Here is an 18,296-nt window from a genome sequence, read left to right as displayed (position 1 = left end):
GGCGGTAGGTGGCATTTACCAGTACAAGCCAGCTGTGGCAAAAGCAGATCGGTATGCACTTGATATTTGTTTATTGTGTGGTGCTCTATGTTGTTTCAGATGATGGGCTGGACAGTGGAATGCCAGGTTCCCTGACCTTCCTGTCCCATGAGGGGTGAGGGGAAAGAGAGCTAGGCAGAGCTTGACTGTCTGGCTTGCACACAAATACCCCAATGATGAACTGGGGAGCCAGCCCTGACAGGCATGGTTGGGGGAGTACCTGGTGAACAGTGCCAAGATCTCAGCAGAGAGTAGGAGGACTAGCTTCACATCCTAGACAGGTAGCAATATGTTCTATTTACCTATCACACCCCTGACTCAGAGCTCATGGCTCTCAGTTCAAATGCACAACTGCCGTGTATCTCCAGACCACAGTATAGCTGATAGCCACAGAAGACACTTGTCTATGGGAGTTGTTTCTGGGTGGAACCTCCTGAATCAGTCCAATACACACAGCTTTGTGACTCACCTGTTTGCCAATGGGTAATGCTTCTGCTTTCTGTAGATATCACAGAGGGGCTCCACTTTTTAGCACACACAGTTGGGTATTAGCTGTGGCAGTATCGTCTGGTTGGGTCCATCTGAGCTCAGACCCCAGGTTGAGGCATGGTCATGTACTAGCAGTGGTAGACAGGACTAGGCAAACTTCCAATTCCTTATCCCCCAGAATGCCCAGCGGACAGCATGTATGAGTCCTGTAAGAAGTGTACCAGGATCAGGCCAGTGGACTTGTTAAGTCTCTAGAATCCTGCTGCTGGCTATGATAGGGAGTGATGGGCTGGTTCTTGGAGTCACAGGCAGAACTCTCAAGCAGAGGCAGGGAGAGTACTCTGGAAGTGGGAGTCCTAGGGTACATCATGTGCCTGTGGAGGCTGGGATCTCAGAAGGGCCTACAAAATGCTTAGGCAGTTGCAGAATGCTCAGGCAGTTGGTGCATCAATGCATATTGCAGACCTGTGGGGCTGGGCTCTCAGGAGTGCCCACAGAATGCTCAGAATATAGCAAAACACTCAGGTGATTGGGTCCCTATGGCTGATCACAGGCCTGTGGGAGCTGGTCTCTTAAAAGGGCCCACAGGATTCTCAGATTATGGCAGAACGCTCTGGTGGGGGGATTCCCATGGCTGATCACATGCTTTGGGGTCTGGGCTCTCAGAATGGCCTGCAGAATGCTTATGTGGTCGAAGTCCCAAGGCCCATCACAGGCCTATGGGGTGCTAGGCTCTCAGAAGACCTCCAGGTAACAGGTGAAATAGTTGGGAGCAGGGCCTCTGGGCTGCTGGCCTTTCACTGGGGAAGGCAGACCCCTTCAGCTGAAGCAATGAAGGTTGGCAGCTATGGGGTGCTTGGCCCACCTGCACTTCCCTCCTGAAGGAGCAGCAGTGGATTTCACTTTGGTGGGCACACAAAGGTGCCCAGTTTCCCCACTGTCTCCTTGGCCCAGGAGTGGCAAGTGTGATGGTGGTGTTGGGCACAGCTATTGAGGGAGCTGAAGAGCGGGTCACGAGCCTCTGGGGGCTGGGATCTAAGAAGAACGCCAGGCTGTGGCCAGTATATACATGTAAGGGCAGGGCAGCTGTGCTATAGACCCAACACTGAAGAAGGGAGGCCTCATTTAGAAGGGAACAGCTGAGGCCGGCAGTCTTTGCAGCGTGCATTCTGCTCACTCCTCTGTACCGCAGCTGCAGTATCTGTCTTTGAGGTGTGCGCAAGTACCAGCCTCCCCTGCTCCCTGCCTAGTGAGGTGGCAGCAGCCGGTGCCAGGCTGCTCAGGGATCAAAAGTCCATGGGATTCCACATGGGCTTGAGCAGTACCTCTGCACAGATTCCAGGCAGCTCCATGTATTAAACTGGAGGCCTAGGGGATTCAAGGGAGTTTACCTATGGTTAGCATTGAAAGTCTGTGGCAGAATTGTGGAATCCTGGGGGTCTCTCACTCAATCTTCCCTTCCCTGCATCGAAGATCTCCTGGCTCCACACCAGTCTCAGTTCACCTGACGGCATGGATTTGTTCTCTTCTTTCTGTGATTCCCAATTCCATCACTTCTCTGATGAATTCTAGTGTGGCCTCTTAGAAAATCTACTTGAAGTGTCAATATTTATTGCTATTTTGATTCCTCACCATGAGAGAGGCATCCGCTAGCCCACTAGCTGTTTCTAGTAAGCCATAATGAACTAGAAGTCATGTTTACATATTTAAATACATAAAAATTACTCAAAAGTAATTCCCTATTTATTTTTCCCCACTGTGGGACTGTAAGCTTTTTAAAAAATAGATTTCAAAAGAAGTGGCTTTTATATATTATTAGAAATTTTCTATGCCTTTCAAAAGCATAGATTTTAGCAAGATAGATTGTTAGACGACTAAATTTTCAATTATCTGATACAAGCCTAAACAGTACATTTAATGTATATTTTTTATGTGAAAACAATATTTTAGATGAAATATGCACTTCTGAAAAATAATTATTGATTTTGAAAGCCTTGAGCATTTTAGTTATTACTGTGCTGTATTTGCATGGTTATATTATCAATGAGCATTCAAAAACTTCTGATATCCAAAATTGAGCATTCCTTGTGAATTCAGCTTGTGGCATCATTGCTATGTTTCTTGGCCTCATTACATTTTGAACATTATCTCTCAAAATTTTAGAATTTGGTTAACAGGTATCTGAAACTATGAAATTGTTAGTCTTCTATTATGGACTGTGAATATTATGTTCTGCTTTGTTTTACAAAGTATAATAATTTTTAAAGTCTTAATATGTTTTGTGTTATCTGGTTGTCCCTTCTAGAAATTATATAAAAGAGAAGTTCAACCTCCTTTCAAACCTGCTTCTGGAAAACCAGATGATACTTTTTGTTTTGATCCTGAATTTACTGCAAAAACACCTAAAGGTAATGCATGTTTATCTGTAAAATCAGAGATTTTATTTAAGTAGATAGTTTAAAAATAAACTTTCTTGTGAAGTAAAAACTAAAAGAATGGTAAATTTGCAGAGAGTTGATTTGTCCATGGGAAATATGGATCCTATACAAAACATTGCTTGGGCAGCTGTCAAGTAGATGTTTTAAATGGGAAATATTTATCAGGAAGGAAGGAACTTGGTCAAAGGGTGGCAAGTTTATTTCTTTGTTTTATAAGTCCTTTGGCATGCTAATGATTTACAGGATGGGGTAGGAGGTAAGACGTGAGATATATTACTCTGTCTTTTACAGTTTCATACATACACTCAAGAAATATTGAATACCTACTATGTACTAAGCAATGAGGATGCAGTGGTGAAAAGAACAGACAAAAAATGCTGACTAAAATGGAGCATGTATACAGATGGGAGGAGACAGATAATATATAATAAATCAAATATATAATATGTTAGTAGCATTTAATGGTTTCCTTTATAGTTAAAGAAATTCTGACACTTTATATCATAGAATTCTGTGTGTAGTTATAATTAAATGTAATTATTTGGACATTAGATTCTCCCGGTTTGCCAGCCAGTGCAAATGCTCATCAGCTCTTCAAAGGATTCAGCTTTGTTGCAACTTCTATTGCAGAAGAATATAAAATCACTCCTATCACAAGTGCAAATGTATTACCAATTGTTCAGGTAAATTCCACTTAATCACATTATTCAGTTTTGGGATAATTATTTCTCTGTTATTGCTGATGTATTTTTAATCGTTTTTTTTAAGGTGATTTTTAACTTCTTTGTTTATCTATTGGTATAAATCATGAATTAAATATGTCCCTGTGTGTTTTGGAAAAGAGCAGACAGTGGTAACTTTTAATTATATTTATGTGGCCTCTTTTGAATAAAATAGAAGGGTGATGTATAAGCTAGTTGATTTATTATATTGCCTGTGGGTATCAAGAAAGGATTGGTTCACGCCATTTATAAATGTCGATAAAACTTCTGTAGAATGAATTATTCTAGTTTAAGGCTTAAGATGAATGTATATTTAGGACAAAAGACAGAAAATGTGAAAATATTTCATTCTCCTTAGTATTTTACTTTTTAAAAATAAACAGATAAATGGAAATGCTGCACAATTTGGTGAAGTATATGAATTGAAAGAGGATATTGGTGTTGGCTCCTACTCTGTTTGCAAGCGATGCATACATGCAACTACCAACATGGAATTTGCAGTGAAGGTATTGTCTCTGAGCCTAGCTTTCTTGTTTGTTTTATGCATGTAATTTAAATTATGAGTCAACTGACAAACATTTTCAGTGGAGTAAATGAAGATAGGAAAGATAAGATGATGAGAAAGAACTCCGAGACTTAATATTTTCATTTTTGAATTTCTTTTCAAGCCTTTGTTATGTAGGAACAGTGTATTTCATGAATTTTTGCATTTGAATAATTTTGTTATACATGTATTATGTTAAGATTGAGCAGTTGTGATAATTACAATCACGTCATCATTGGTACAATTTCAGTGAAATAGGATATAATGTTAAAATTTTCTTTTTTTCTGTTAAGTTTTTTACTTATGTTTTTAAATGTTAAAATAATATGAGGTAAGCATTGTTCTTGAGTTTTTAAGCATTTCTTCAAAAATATAACCAAATGGAAAATACTCATTTTAGACAAAATAATTTGTTTGCCTCAGATATTTTTCTTTTTTCTTATTTCTTAGATCATTGACAAAAGTAAGCGAGACCCTTCAGAAGAGATTGAAATATTGATGCGCTATGGACAACATCCCAACATTATTACTTTGAAGGATGTAGGTATTTCTAAATCTAGGTATCAGCTAAGCTAATGAAGTTATGAATTGGAACTTTATTTTTCTTATTGAAACTTTTAATGTCTTTAGCATATTTATTTTCATGCCTCAAAAATCTCAGGACTCTTAAATTGCCACTTTAATTCTTTTTTTCCTGTGATTCTATACTTCTAGTCTTATAGAATATCAAAAATAACTATGATGATTGGTAAATGAGAATTTCCTCATTACATGAATATATTCTGGCTGGTTAACTAGTTAACATTGTAGCTAACACCAATTATTATTCTGTAGTGCTATCAATACAGAAGATATAGGAGATTGGGGATCTGCCAAATTCTTGAATATTTTACTTTCTTGATTGTATAGTAATTGGCTATAGCATTATGGATTGTTTCTGGAGTGAAGTAGTCTTAGTCTATAGTTTTGTAAAATGAATGTATAACTCATTAATATGTTACTGAATGCTCACTTTTCACATAAGGAGATAATGTTCTTTTCTCTTTATACAAGACAGAAAAGTCAACTATCACCTTGATCAATTTGTGTCAGAAAATGATATGCACTTTGATTTGTAATCTTTAAACTACTGTGGTGTGTGTGTGTGTGTGTGTGTGTTTATCATACATGCCCTGAGTGAAAAGTGTATAAATACTTTTCTTATTTGTTTTCCTTGGTATACTATTGGAATTCAACCAATATTTAAGATACCAAATCAGATAATGAACTGAGGGAAGGGTATAAAAAATAAATAATGTATTTACTTTCAGAAAGAAGCTTACGTTTGGGGAAGAGAAGTAGCTATAATACAGTAAAAAAATTGAGATAGAGGTCATTTGAGAGGCACAGAGTTCTATTTTTTAATTTCTTTCTTTGATGAACTGCAACCTATAACTTCAAAAGGCAATAAAATTATATGTTTAACATGGTTTCATGGGACTGTGTAGGTGACTGTTTAGCCAGTTCAACCTTTAGTACAGCCTGTACTGCATTAACAGTAAAGGAATGATGTCTTTTTTGTTTCTAATACTAGAGGGAAGTCTAGTAGAAAGGTAAATATAATTAAAATATAATTTAAGAATTATAGAATTGTAATTATAAATAATAACATTTTAAAACTGCATTCTTTTGTAGGTCTTTGATGATGGTAGATATGTTTACCTTGTTACGGATTTAATGAAAGGAGGAGAGTTACTTGACCGTATTCTCAAACAAAAATGTTTCTCGGAACGGGAGGCTAGTGATATACTATATGTAATAAGTAAGACAGTTGACTATCTTCATTGTCAAGGAGTAAGTTGTAGTTAACTTTTTTCTTTCTATTCTGAGACCTATATCTTCATAAAAATATAGGAGATGATGCCACCTAAAATAAATTGCTTTTATTCACATATATTTCTATAGAGAATATCCTAATAGAACTCACAATGTAGTGAAGCTTATGGATTTAGGAAATAATTATTTTCTCTCTGCCAATTGGCCCTGATTTAATAGCATATTCATTTAAAAAGTGGTTTGAATTATATAAATGTACCTAACTTTGACCTTGAAATTATGAAACTTAGACTTAAAAGTCAGACATAAAAGAATTAACCAAAGACATACAGTGACTATTATTCAAGTTACCTAACATATAAAGTTCAGATTACCTAACATGTATCTTGAACCTTGCCAGCTCCTTCCCTAAATATAGTAAGAAATGTGTATTCTAAACATTTGAAGTATTACTATATTAAATTTTGTGGTGAAGGGGCAGGCTTGTTATTTTGCTTCCTGTCCTTTCATAAAGAAGGCAAATGAACTGAGTTACAAAAAAAGGGAACTTTTAATATATATAACTGTATAAAAAAACAAAGTAGGAAGTAATTTAAAAATTTAAGTTTGAATCAGTTGTAATAGTAGATATGTACCAACTTAATAAAGAAATTTAAAATGGCAATTTAGAATTGACATAATGAAAACTCTGCATGAGCCCCTCTTATAATTAGTAAAAATAAACTAGTACTCAATTTTGTGTGTGGTTTAATAAAGTGTGTTTTCAGTATTTTTTAATATATAATGCTAAACAGTAGCTTTTTATAATTTAATTTTTTGATTGTCTTTACCAACCCTCTCTGAAATAAAGCATGAAGAGAATTTCTGAGAAAAGCATCATAGGCGTCTCTTCTTTATTATTGTATGAACCTTCAGGTTCTTACTTCAATTAACTAAATTAATAAGACACATATTGAGCATTTCTACATGCCAGGCATTGTAAAAAGTGTTGTGGATTCAAACATGAGTGAGACCTGGTCCTTATCCTTAAAGAGCTTTAGCATAGTAAACTCTGATTAAAGATAAGGATAACTTACATGAAATAGATAGTACTAGTAGGGAACTTATCACATGGGGGAATTTCAGCATTTTTTTTTACCAGTCCTACATTTTATTTGTTTCTTCTTTATTGTTTCTATTTTTCTGCCGAGACTTCCCTTCTTTTGCTGAGAGTTTAATGCATTGAAAGCATATTTTGTTTTACTTTGTTGAGGATCATTATGATAGTCACTTTAAAATCCTTATCTGTTTTAGCATGGTTCATCTTGGAATCAGAATTTATTGATTTTCTTAAGACTGTGTTCCATTTTCTTGGTTCTTTGTATAACAGATAATTTGGGATTGTATCCTAAGTATTATGATAATCAGTTATAGAGATTTTCATATTTCATTATTTTTCTCCAATAGTTATTATTGTTTCATTTGTTTAAGTGGGTAATTTTCTTGGCTGGGCTTGAACTGAAAACTAGTTTTGGGGCCAGCAGCTCTGGTTTTTGTTCATATTATTTGTCTTTATACAAATTATTTTGATCCTGTTCCACACATTTTTGATTCAAGGATCAGTTCTGGCTCTTTCCTTTATAATATTCCTCCACTCAGCATTCAGAGTTTTCCAGCATCTCCTTTCTGGTCCTCTAAGCCAGAAGGTCTGAGGGTTTTTCCACATGTCTTTACCACCACTGTGTACCATAGGGATTGCACTTAAACCCAGGCTAAAAGCCACAGATATGGAAACCTCCTTGTATAGTTTCCTGTGTTCCCTCCTTCAACAAAGTGTGTACTCCTCATCAGAGTATATCTGCTTCTGTTCATTCTCCAGTGCCTTCAGATAGTTGATTTTTGTATTATATCCAGGTTTTATGGTTGTTTACTTCAAGGAGGGGAGTGTTGAGTAGGGTCTTAGTCCATTATGGACTAAGTCTAAACTTAGTTTAGTTTGTAAGTCAGGAACTGTTCTTATATGTTATGTATAATGCTAAGTGATATAAATTATGGCATGTCCAAAAGTGGATCTGAGAATTGAGCTTAGATATATTGAGATTAGAAATGGTTAACAAAACTAGTGGCTTTTGAGAGAATAGAAACTGGAACATCTATCTGACAGACAGAATTTCCTGTGTATCTTTTAGGCTATTAAGCTTGAGCAAAATGTCATTTTCAAAATTTTGTAATTTGGAAAGTTTCTTTTTCTCAGATATTTAGTTAATTATATAGATATAATGTTTTATTTTTCAGATATTTAGTTAATTATATAGATATAATGCTTTTTTCCTTTATATTCAAGGTTGTTCATCGTGATCTTAAACCTAGTAATATTTTATACATGGATGAATCAGCCAGTGCAGATTCAATCAGGATATGTGATTTTGGGTTTGCAAAACAACTTCGAGGAGAAAATGGACTTCTCTTAACTCCATGCTACACTGCAAACTTTGTTGCACCTGAGGTATTCCTTAAAAACTTCACCATTTGCCTTTCATTCTTTTCCTTTAGTTGAATCTATATGATGCCATATGAATGTTATGGTAGGCAGATAAAAGCTGTTATCTTGCCCTTTTCAGTTTTAAAGTTCTTTAAATCAGGGAATTCTCATAGCCCCTAATATAAATATTTACACTGGTAACTAGCATCTAAAACCAACCAGAATGTAATAATCAGGCTATTCTATTCTGTTGGGTTATATACTAATTTCAGAATCATATCATTTTAGAGTTGGGAGGTAGGGAAAAGATAGCCACAGCTTCAGTATATTATGTATTCTAAATGAGGAAACTGGCTCGAGGTACTTCAATGACTTATTCAAGACCCAGCATTCACTTAATAAAAAAGCTGGGATAGATTCATCAGGCATGTTAAATTGTACTGAACATTAGGTAATTTATATAGATTAGCATTATAAATAACATACAAGGGCAGTGCTATCCTCGATTGTCTTTAGGATCTTCTAACTCCCGGAGAAAATAGCCACACAGGGGTTTTTGTAAGCCATGGGGATTTTTCTTGGAAAATAATATTTATATCTAAATATTAGGGTGAAGAGTCAGGAAAGGTGATGCTCTTAGGGAGAAGAGTCAGGAAAGGGGAGGCTGTGGTACAGATTTCACATTTGGGAAGCTGTAACATTCATGCTAACCATGGGGATGAGAGCTTTGACATTAGCAATTTCCATAGCAGTGAAAGTGAAGTTGGGGAAAAATGAATCAAGAGATGGCATTGGCCATATAAGTTCTTTATAAGCTTTCTTTGTCAAGTCAGTAGCTGTTCTTATATGTTATGGATAATACTGACATGTAATTACATATTCAACGAAAATCGAAATACCTAAAACTCTTCAGATTTGAAAAAATTGATATGTCAATCAAAGGAGAAGCAGAGTAAAATAATTTGAGAAGAATTCCTATCTTCTATATATTTTATGATTTTATTTTTATATCAAATACTAGCTTTTTCAGGGAAATATTGCACATCAGATATATTAACAACAAGCCACTTGTATTTTAATATAAATCAGTCTTTATTTTAAAGTAGCTACTATAAAAATAACTTTAATAATGAAAATAGAAATATAGAAAATACTATACTGATATTGAAGAACAGGCAGAACATCTGTTTTATAAGCTTTTTATGATAAGAGATTTGACTAAGAAATTATGTATGTATTCGGAGAATGTGATTTAATCTATATTTTAACAAAATTCATAAAATAATGTACAAGTTTTTATCTGTTACAATATATTGTACTGCCCTAAGGTGTATGAGATAATAGCCTGCACATAAAAAAATTAGCCTTTTTAGGACATTTCAGTGGTTTTATAGGAGGACAGAATATTTGAGATAGTGCTCTTCTGTTATGTATAGCATATATGGTCATCATAAAGGTCCTCATAAATATTGTAACAGATTTATACAGTAGACATAAGAGCAGAGTATAGAATAACCATTTTAATAGCCAAATATTTAATATTGACTTAATCTTGTGGACGTAAACTACTTAGTATTATGGCAACTTCTCACTGGAAAAATGTTAAGGTGAATATGTACCATATGAACATATCAACAACAGACATTAAAATGAAAAATATATAATATGTCCGTGTTTAGATTAATGGTTAGGTAAACAGTTTTAGATTAATGGTTAGGTAATCAAACCCAGAGAGTAGAATACAGCCCATTGATGTTTTTTTCCCAACAGACGTACACTGTAGTAAGACACTTTTACCATTGTAATAGTGAAGGTTTTCAGGTGGGCATCTGGAGACCACTTCTCTCTAACTAGTGCTTGAACTACCTTTGACTAGTATTTGTATTTTCAAAATACTTTGAAAGTTTTATTTTTGAGTGATGAAGCCCATGCTAGGAATCAATAATATATTTGTAAATTGTTATTAATGAACCACAGAGAGTATTTTTAGTGAGGTTTGTTTCTGAAATTTCAGACGCTTTCAAAAGGTATTAGTAAAATATAAAAATGCATTCTTTTTTAAACTAGAATTGGAAAGATTCAAGTATCGATACAGACATTTCAATAAAAAATGGCATTTATGGGGGTATACATTCATTATTTCACAATGCATAAAGTTTTTGTTTGCTAAGAGCTACACTGATTATTGCAATTTTAGCTTAACAATAAGGAGAAAATATTCTTTTAGTTTTTAGATTATGCATCAGTTTGATCAACCTCTTGGGGTTTATTAGGTAGATGTGCTTTTCTACTATACCTGTGTTGCAAAAAGTGAATATATCTCTAAAATATTTTGTTCTTCGATAAAGGCAAATCCACTACGTTATATTATTCAACTGTTATTATAAGCCTACTGAGGTTAAAGAAGTTCCTGAATTAATGGGGCTTACAAAAAAGTTGAGGGATACTGTGTCTGTAGCTTTTTATAAACTAATTTTGAAGTTAACTCTCCTTTGCTCTTTCTCTGGGCTGTCATATAGTTTGCCCCAAACGTTAATTGATTTGAGCAACAGGAATGAGGAGCTCTGTGTATGTTACTTTCTGCTGACTTGGGAAGCCAAATGAGAGAGAGACTTATGCCACTGACTACTTTAATTGTGACTTCTATCTTTGTATTTAACTTGATACAAGTAAAAAGGTGTGAAACATAACCTCTGTACTCTTTCATTCATCCTACCACTCTGCCTTGTTTCTTTTATGATTATATGCTCACTTTTATAAGGGCATTGAGACTAGCTCTAGAAAAAAAATGGACTGTTTCTTCTTTACCTAAAACAAGTTTTTCATGTTTGGCCCTAATTAAGCAATATGACACCTCCTGCGCAAGTCTGTCCTCATAACTAGGAAGGTTATAGGAGTATATGGTACCTACAGCTGACTTGATTAATTCTCACCTGTCCAAGTAGTTTCTGTGCAGTGGCCCTCAACCTTAGCTATGCATTGGATCACTTGGGAAACTTTAAAAAGCTTCCTAAGGGAATCAGGGAAAACATGGTGATGATTGGAACTGTAAGATGTGATGAGAAAAATGAAGAGATAAGGGAATAAAATCAGTAGAAGTCTATGTTTTACTAGAGTATGCCAACTTAACATTTACCATGATATGAGTGGTTTAGCTATACCTTGTTATTTGTTAAGTACTTTATAGTTCCCTACTTGTATTATTTATATAAGCCAATTATGTTTTTATATCCTCTTTACCCTCTTAATTTTGCACATGTGTGTTTTTATGAATACACTAAGACTAGGAAAAAAGCATATTTCAAATTTTAAGTTTGTTATATACTCTTTATTCATGTTTGGCAGTTGTCAAAGCCAAACACTAACATTTTTAGCCTTTTATAGATGAGAAATTCATGCTGGTGGTTATATAATCCCCAGTGTTAATGCATTAATAATGTTTCTATTTTGTTCCTATGCCTAGAGGCTTTAGCAGTGGGCTTGTTTTTCTAAATGGAAAGAAAATGGCCTCATTTCATCTCTTTATTTTTCTAATGAACTCTATTAACTTTGTAGCTAAATCTCAAATCTCACATGAATACATAGCAAATGTATTATTTGATTTTTATTAACACTGGCCCCAAAAAACAGCTTCCTAAATTATTGTATGAAAAATAATGAAGCCATTCAGTATTTTTCAAATGTGTACTTGTGGTCCATAAATATACTGCTGTTTTCAAGACATTGACCTTGTATGGTAAAATATAAATTCATTCTGCTTTTGTGAGATCATATATTATCTTGCCATATCTTGTGTAGTAAAGAGGCAGTTATCATAGATATTAAAAACACAGGCTTAAATAAGACTTCGTGTTCTACTACTTACTAGTTTTGTAATGTTGGGTAAGTTACTTAACATTCACTTCAGTTTCCTCATCTTCAAAATTGGAATATTATCTACCTCGTAGAATCAGTGACAGAATTAAAAGCCTTAGTACTGTATATAGTATACATTAAAATCTCTGTACATGTTAACCTTAAGTTTAGATTTCTCTATATCTGGTTTCCTAAGAGGAGGAGAGAAAACTCATTGAGGTGTCAGGGGTTATGTCTTTACTACAAGTGCATAAAATGGTTGAAGTTTTTATATTACGAACTTTTGTGAGATTATTAGAAGTAAAACAACTTCTTTGGGAGAAAATTGAGTTTATATTGAGTAACACCATATAATGAGTATTTCTTTCTTAGGTTCTTATGCAACAGGGATATGATGCTGCTTGTGATATCTGGAGTTTAGGAGTCCTTTTTTACACAATGTTGGCTGGGTAAGAAACATATATTCAAAAGCATTAACATTGTTATTTGAATTTCATCTGTATATCTTCATCTAGAAAGAGAATAGATTAAAATAACTTTAAGGAAAATGACATTTACATTTCAAAATATTAATATTGATTGTTACACATAAAATTAAAAAACATAAAGCAAGGTGTAGAATGAGGCACTACTAATTTATGACATAATAATTTTAAAAGGCAGATGTCACCCAGAACTAAAACTTTTAAAAATAAAGTGCATTTGTATTTTAATCTTGAAAATATTTATTTAATCATAAAATAATTGCATGTTTCACCAACAACTTGTCCACTGAACTTGTTGATATTGAGTTGATTTTTTTTTAAGCACTTGAATTCTAACTATTCTGGCACTAGAGATTTAGTAAGATTGTGCAAATCTAAATAGTAACAATACTAAACTACAGAAACACACACAACTACCTTCCCTTGAAAGGATAAAGAAAAGCTCAAAACAAATCTAATAACAATTGGACTATGTTAATGTTGATACTTTACAAATAATACAAGTACTATTTTACTCTCAATAATGAGTAGCACTTTTATTTAGAAGTGAAAACTTATGGATGTGGAAATTATTCCAAGAGGGTTGTAATAGAGAAAATGGCCAAGTTTAGCAAGTAATTATAATGTACTTAGACATATATTTTAAAGAGTGCATTTAGTATAGTTTAAATATGCTTGACATACCAAGAGCTCTATAAATATGTTATAAAAATGGTGACTCTAAATTGTTTAATGGCTTGGTGTTAATTACACATCTCAGTACATTTCACATACTTTTAGGTATTACAAATTTATGCAAAATATTTAGTTATAGACAACAGTAAATACTGAAGTTAAGGGTAGCTAAAGTTTGCATATCAAACACAATTAATCTACATGATTGATCTACATAATAAATGTAATGGCTATGGAGTTTTGTGTCGATATACATATTTAACCAACCAAGTTTTCATAGATATTAATAAAAAGTAATGATAACCGTTTCCACTGATCATAATGATGAAATGTTAATGAATAAATTGAAACAAGACAATAAATACATTATGAATATATGAAATTAACATTTTCTTTTTACTAGGTATATTTGTTTGCTAACCTATGCCTGGAATATGTGTGTTTTAGTGTTGTCTAGTTTTAAGACTGAAGCTTTACATGAAAAGCCACCTTTATTTTATTTTACATTGATTAGCTAATCAGAGACAAAAGAAATAATTGATGTAAACAAGATTCTCCATTTTATTAAACATTTTATTAAGGTTAAATTTATGGTTTGAAATATAAAATTTGACTTTAACAGTGAAAGGAAATATGAGATGATATTCGCTGAAGTAAATATTTGCATGTAGTAAATATTTGTATCTCTTTCATTGTTTGGGTATGTTACCCTCTAGTGTCTATTAAAATCTATTTTATTAATAGCTACACTCCATTTGCTAATGGCCCCAATGATACTCCTGAAGAGATACTGCTGCGTATAGGCAATGGAAAATTCTCTTTGAGTGGTGGAAACTGGGACAATATTTCAGACGGAGCAAAGGTATAAATTATAATGTTTTGTTTTGTTGCATTCATGTTAAATTGCTAAAATCCCTAAGTTATATCTTAGTGTGTGTTTGCAGAGTATCTAATGGTGTCATATGTAAGTGTTTTGAATTAACACATCTATGAGTGAATTGAACAATATACAAAGGATAACTTTTGGTTTTACCATGTTTCTGGGCCACCTGCCTTTCTGATCAATTTACATATGTGCAGGGAATATTAACTAGTTCCTGTATTAACCAAAACCAAAAATGTAAATCTTGGGAACAGGGTATATTTAAAGCTAACTAAAGTTTATTTCTAGATTTACCATGTATTTCCATATCATTTTCTTTTAGCTCAGAAATTGACTTGATTATGTAGACAATTTTTATAATGCTAACTTATTCTTAGAGAATGAATGGACTATGTATCTGTGGCACCTGGATATTCATTCCTGATGGCTTAGAGTGGTCCAGTAGAAATATAATGCAAGGCAAATACACTTTAAAAATTTCTAGTAGCCACATTAAATTTTTTAAGTGAAATTAAATTTAATAATATGTGTTGTTTAATCTAATATATCCAAAATACTATTCAATATAAAAATTTAGATATTCTTTACTTTTTCTTACTGAGTCTTCAAAATGTACTGTATATTTTATACTTACAGCCGTGTGAATATGGACTACCCACATTTTAAGTACTTAATAGCCACATGTGGCCAGTGGCTGCCATATTAGTGAAGTTTCAGCATAACTGGCCTTATTTATTTGGGGGAAAAAATAGTCAACCCAGGCTTGAAAACTAATTTCTTACATTTATAATTTTTAAATTTTAAGTTTTAAATGAAAACTCATCACTTGTCACCATGTGGCTTTTAGGTCCCAGAAGCTTTTAAGCTACAATTTGAAGTAGAACACATTTTATGACAAAAGTAATTGCTTATAGTTAATATGTGCTAATTATCTCAAGAATACTAGCCAGTTTGTAGAATACATTGCAAAGTAACTCCAGCATCCTGATTGTTGTCTGGATGAATAAACCGGGGATTTGTCACTAACTTTTAAACATCAGAAAAACAGACAAGGGATTGTGCTTGGATCTTAACCTTAGTATGAGTATGCTGTGTGCTATAGTAGAAGGAACACTTGAATGGAAGCCAGGAAAACTGAGCGCTAATCTTTCTTTGGTTCCTTATAACTCCAAAATTCATTTCTATGCAATTTGGTTGATTTGTAATTTGCAAAATTTCCCCATGTAATGTGATTAGAACTACTAGTATTATTCATTAAATATGTATTTTCTAGTCATCCAGTTTATGCTTCAGAAAATACATTTTACCAAGGATCAATTTTAATGTTTAAAGCCATGCATATGAATCTCCTGTGTTCCTTTTAAAAATATCTGCTGAGATCGGGCTGTTGACAGTTCCTGGTTGGCTCACAGTTACCCATGTCAGTTATCTCCGTTAACATTTCCAAGAATCTTTGTAGAACAAGTTCTCCACTTGCAAGGTCTTTTATTTATTTATTTATTTATTTATTTATTTATTTATTTATTTATTTTTTGAGACAGAGTCTTGCTCTGTCGCCCAGGCTGGAGTGCAGTGGCGCGATCTCGGCTCACTGCAAGCTCCGCCTCCTGGGTTCACGCCATTCTCCTGCCTCAGCCTCCCAAGTAGCTGGGACTACAGGTGCCCGCCACCACGCCCGGCTAATGTTTTTTAATTTTTTTAGTACAGATGGGGTTTCACCGTGTTTGCAAGGATGGTCTCAATCTCCTGACTCGTGATCCGCCTGCCTTGGCCTCCCAAAATGCTAGGATTACAGGCGTGAGCCACCACGCCAGGCCTCCACTTGCAAAATCTTTTAAGTAGAACTCCTCTTTTTTTTTTTTTTCCTTTAAGGCAGTTAGCCCATTGCCAAAAGGTTTACTGACTTAAGGCTGGAAATGTCTTTCTGAGCTATAATTCCAAGGACTTCTCCACAGCTAAGTGAGATGCCTCATACCAGTATTAGGTGATTCTTTGTGTGGACAGAACAGAGCATTTTCATCTTGTGTTTAAAGCAATTTGTTGGCTTCGGCTCCTCACCACTTTCTATACCAGTCTCCTATTACTAACCCAGTAATCCCTATGCAAAACAAACAAACAAACAAACAAACAAACAGAAAAAGAAAAAGCTGATGGTGATTCCTGTAGGTTTAAGGGCTTAAATCTCAAACTTTGTGTTAGGAGTAACGGGAGTGTGCTGAAAGGGCAAGCAATAAAACAAGTCATACCAAAAAGCCACATTGTTCTCTCCTAAGCCCCAACCCCACTCCACTCCTGTGGCCAGTGGTCCAAACAGAAAATAACTGGAGAAATTGAGGAGGTCAAAGGATTAGGGAACTAAGCGTTATGTGAATTCACTAGCAAGATGTACAGAATGCTTGTGTTTACATTGTTTTTTATGGAACTAGCAGAATAAAACTGATCTATTTTAAAAATGCAAAAAAAAATCTGCTGAAATAGATGGGGACTTAACATTGCCAATTGTGCTTGAATTTTCAATTTTCTATGTTCCATGTATTTTATGTTTAGGCCTATCTGGTGTTTAAGTAATAATACATATCAAAGCTTGGTTTTATTCTTACGTCTCTTTTAGCCTGGTAATCTGGAAAACTTCTCATAGCATAAGATATTAGGGATATTGTTGACATATCTCATAAGGTCTCTTAGATAATCCCTTTTTTTTTATTATTATACTTTAAGTTTTAGGGTACATGTGCACATTGTGCAGGTTAGTTACATAGATAATCCCTTTTTATGGATCGGGCGACTTTAGTTCTGTCTTTGAAACTTTTCTAGGAGCTATGAGAACCTTTTAAGAAACTATCTCATGTACCTTTTAACAGTTCTACTGCTTACCTTTGTTTTAAACTAGGCATGAAAGTAAACTGTTGTTCCGTTTCCCATAACCTCTTAAACTAGTACACTTTAGTTGTGAGAACTGTGACATTTGCTGCCCATCAGACATAGATTATTTATTGCCTCTTCATTTGTCTCTTTTAAAAAGATTAACTTGTACCCAGTGAACAATCTCTCACCATCTCCTCACCCACCACTCCCCATCCTCTGGTAACCACTATTCTACTGTCTATTTCTATGAGAACAATGTTTTAGATTCCACATATAAGTGACATCATGTGGTATTTGTCTTTCTGTGCCTGGCTATTTCACTTAACACAATGTCCTCCAGGTTAATCCACGTTGCCACAAATGATAGGATTTCATTCTTCTTTACGGCTGAATGGTGTTTCATTGTGTATATACACACTATATTTTCTTTATCAATTCATGTGTTGATAGACACTTAGGTTGATTCCATATCTTGGCTATTGTGAATAATGCTGCAGTGAACATGAGCATACAGATAGCTCTCCTACATACTGATTCCTTTTCCTTTGGATATATATCCAGCAGTGGGATTGCTGGATAATATGGTAGAATTTTTTGAGGAACCACTATACTGTTTTCCATAATGGTTGTGCTAATTTGCATTCTCACCAGCAGTGCATAAGGGTTCCCATTTCTCCACATCTTTGTCAACACTTATTTTTTTATTTTTTTGATAGTAGCCACTCTGATTGGAGTGAGGTGATGTCTCATTGCATTTTTTTTTTATATACGGAGTCTCACTCTGTCGCCAGGCTGCAGTGCAGTGGCGTGACCTTGGCTCACTGCAACCTCTGCCTCCCAGGTTCAAGCAATTCTCCCGCCTCAGCCTCCCGAGTAGCTGGCATTACAGGCAGGTGCCACCACACCCAGCTAATTTTTGTATATTTAGTAGAGATGATCTTTCATCATGTTGGCCAGGATGGTCTTGATCTCTTGACCTCGTTGTCTGCCCACCTAGCCTCCCAAAGTGCTGGGATTACACGCTT

General features: G+C 34.5%; 1 protein-coding gene across 6 annotated transcripts in view; it reads left to right on the top strand.

Moving 5' to 3' along the window:
* Positions 1-18,296, top strand: part of RPS6KA6 (ribosomal protein S6 kinase A6) — a 126,984-nt gene that overhangs the window by 77,661 nt on the left and 31,027 nt on the right. For all 6 annotated transcript variants that reach the window (XM_019018805.4, XM_055375425.2, XM_063703279.1 and 3 more), the window contains 8 exons: positions 2,834-2,936; positions 3,519-3,649; positions 4,072-4,194; positions 4,683-4,772; positions 5,907-6,065; positions 8,371-8,532; positions 12,736-12,812; positions 14,268-14,385. In XM_019018805.4, the coding sequence (XP_018874350.1) occupies positions 2,834-2,936; positions 3,519-3,649; positions 4,072-4,194; positions 4,683-4,772; positions 5,907-6,065; positions 8,371-8,532; positions 12,736-12,812; positions 14,268-14,385 (963 nt within the window). The remainder of the gene's footprint in view (positions 1-2,833; positions 2,937-3,518; positions 3,650-4,071; positions 4,195-4,682; positions 4,773-5,906; positions 6,066-8,370; positions 8,533-12,735; positions 12,813-14,267; positions 14,386-18,296) is intronic.

This window comes from Gorilla gorilla, chromosome X (genome assembly GCF_029281585.2).
Source record: "Gorilla gorilla gorilla isolate KB3781 chromosome X, NHGRI_mGorGor1-v2.1_pri, whole genome shotgun sequence".
In the NCBI taxonomy this organism is placed as follows: domain Eukaryota; kingdom Metazoa; phylum Chordata; class Mammalia; order Primates; family Hominidae; genus Gorilla; species Gorilla gorilla.
Note: the sequence above shows the minus strand (reverse complement) of the source record. Positions and strands in the feature narration are given on the sequence as shown.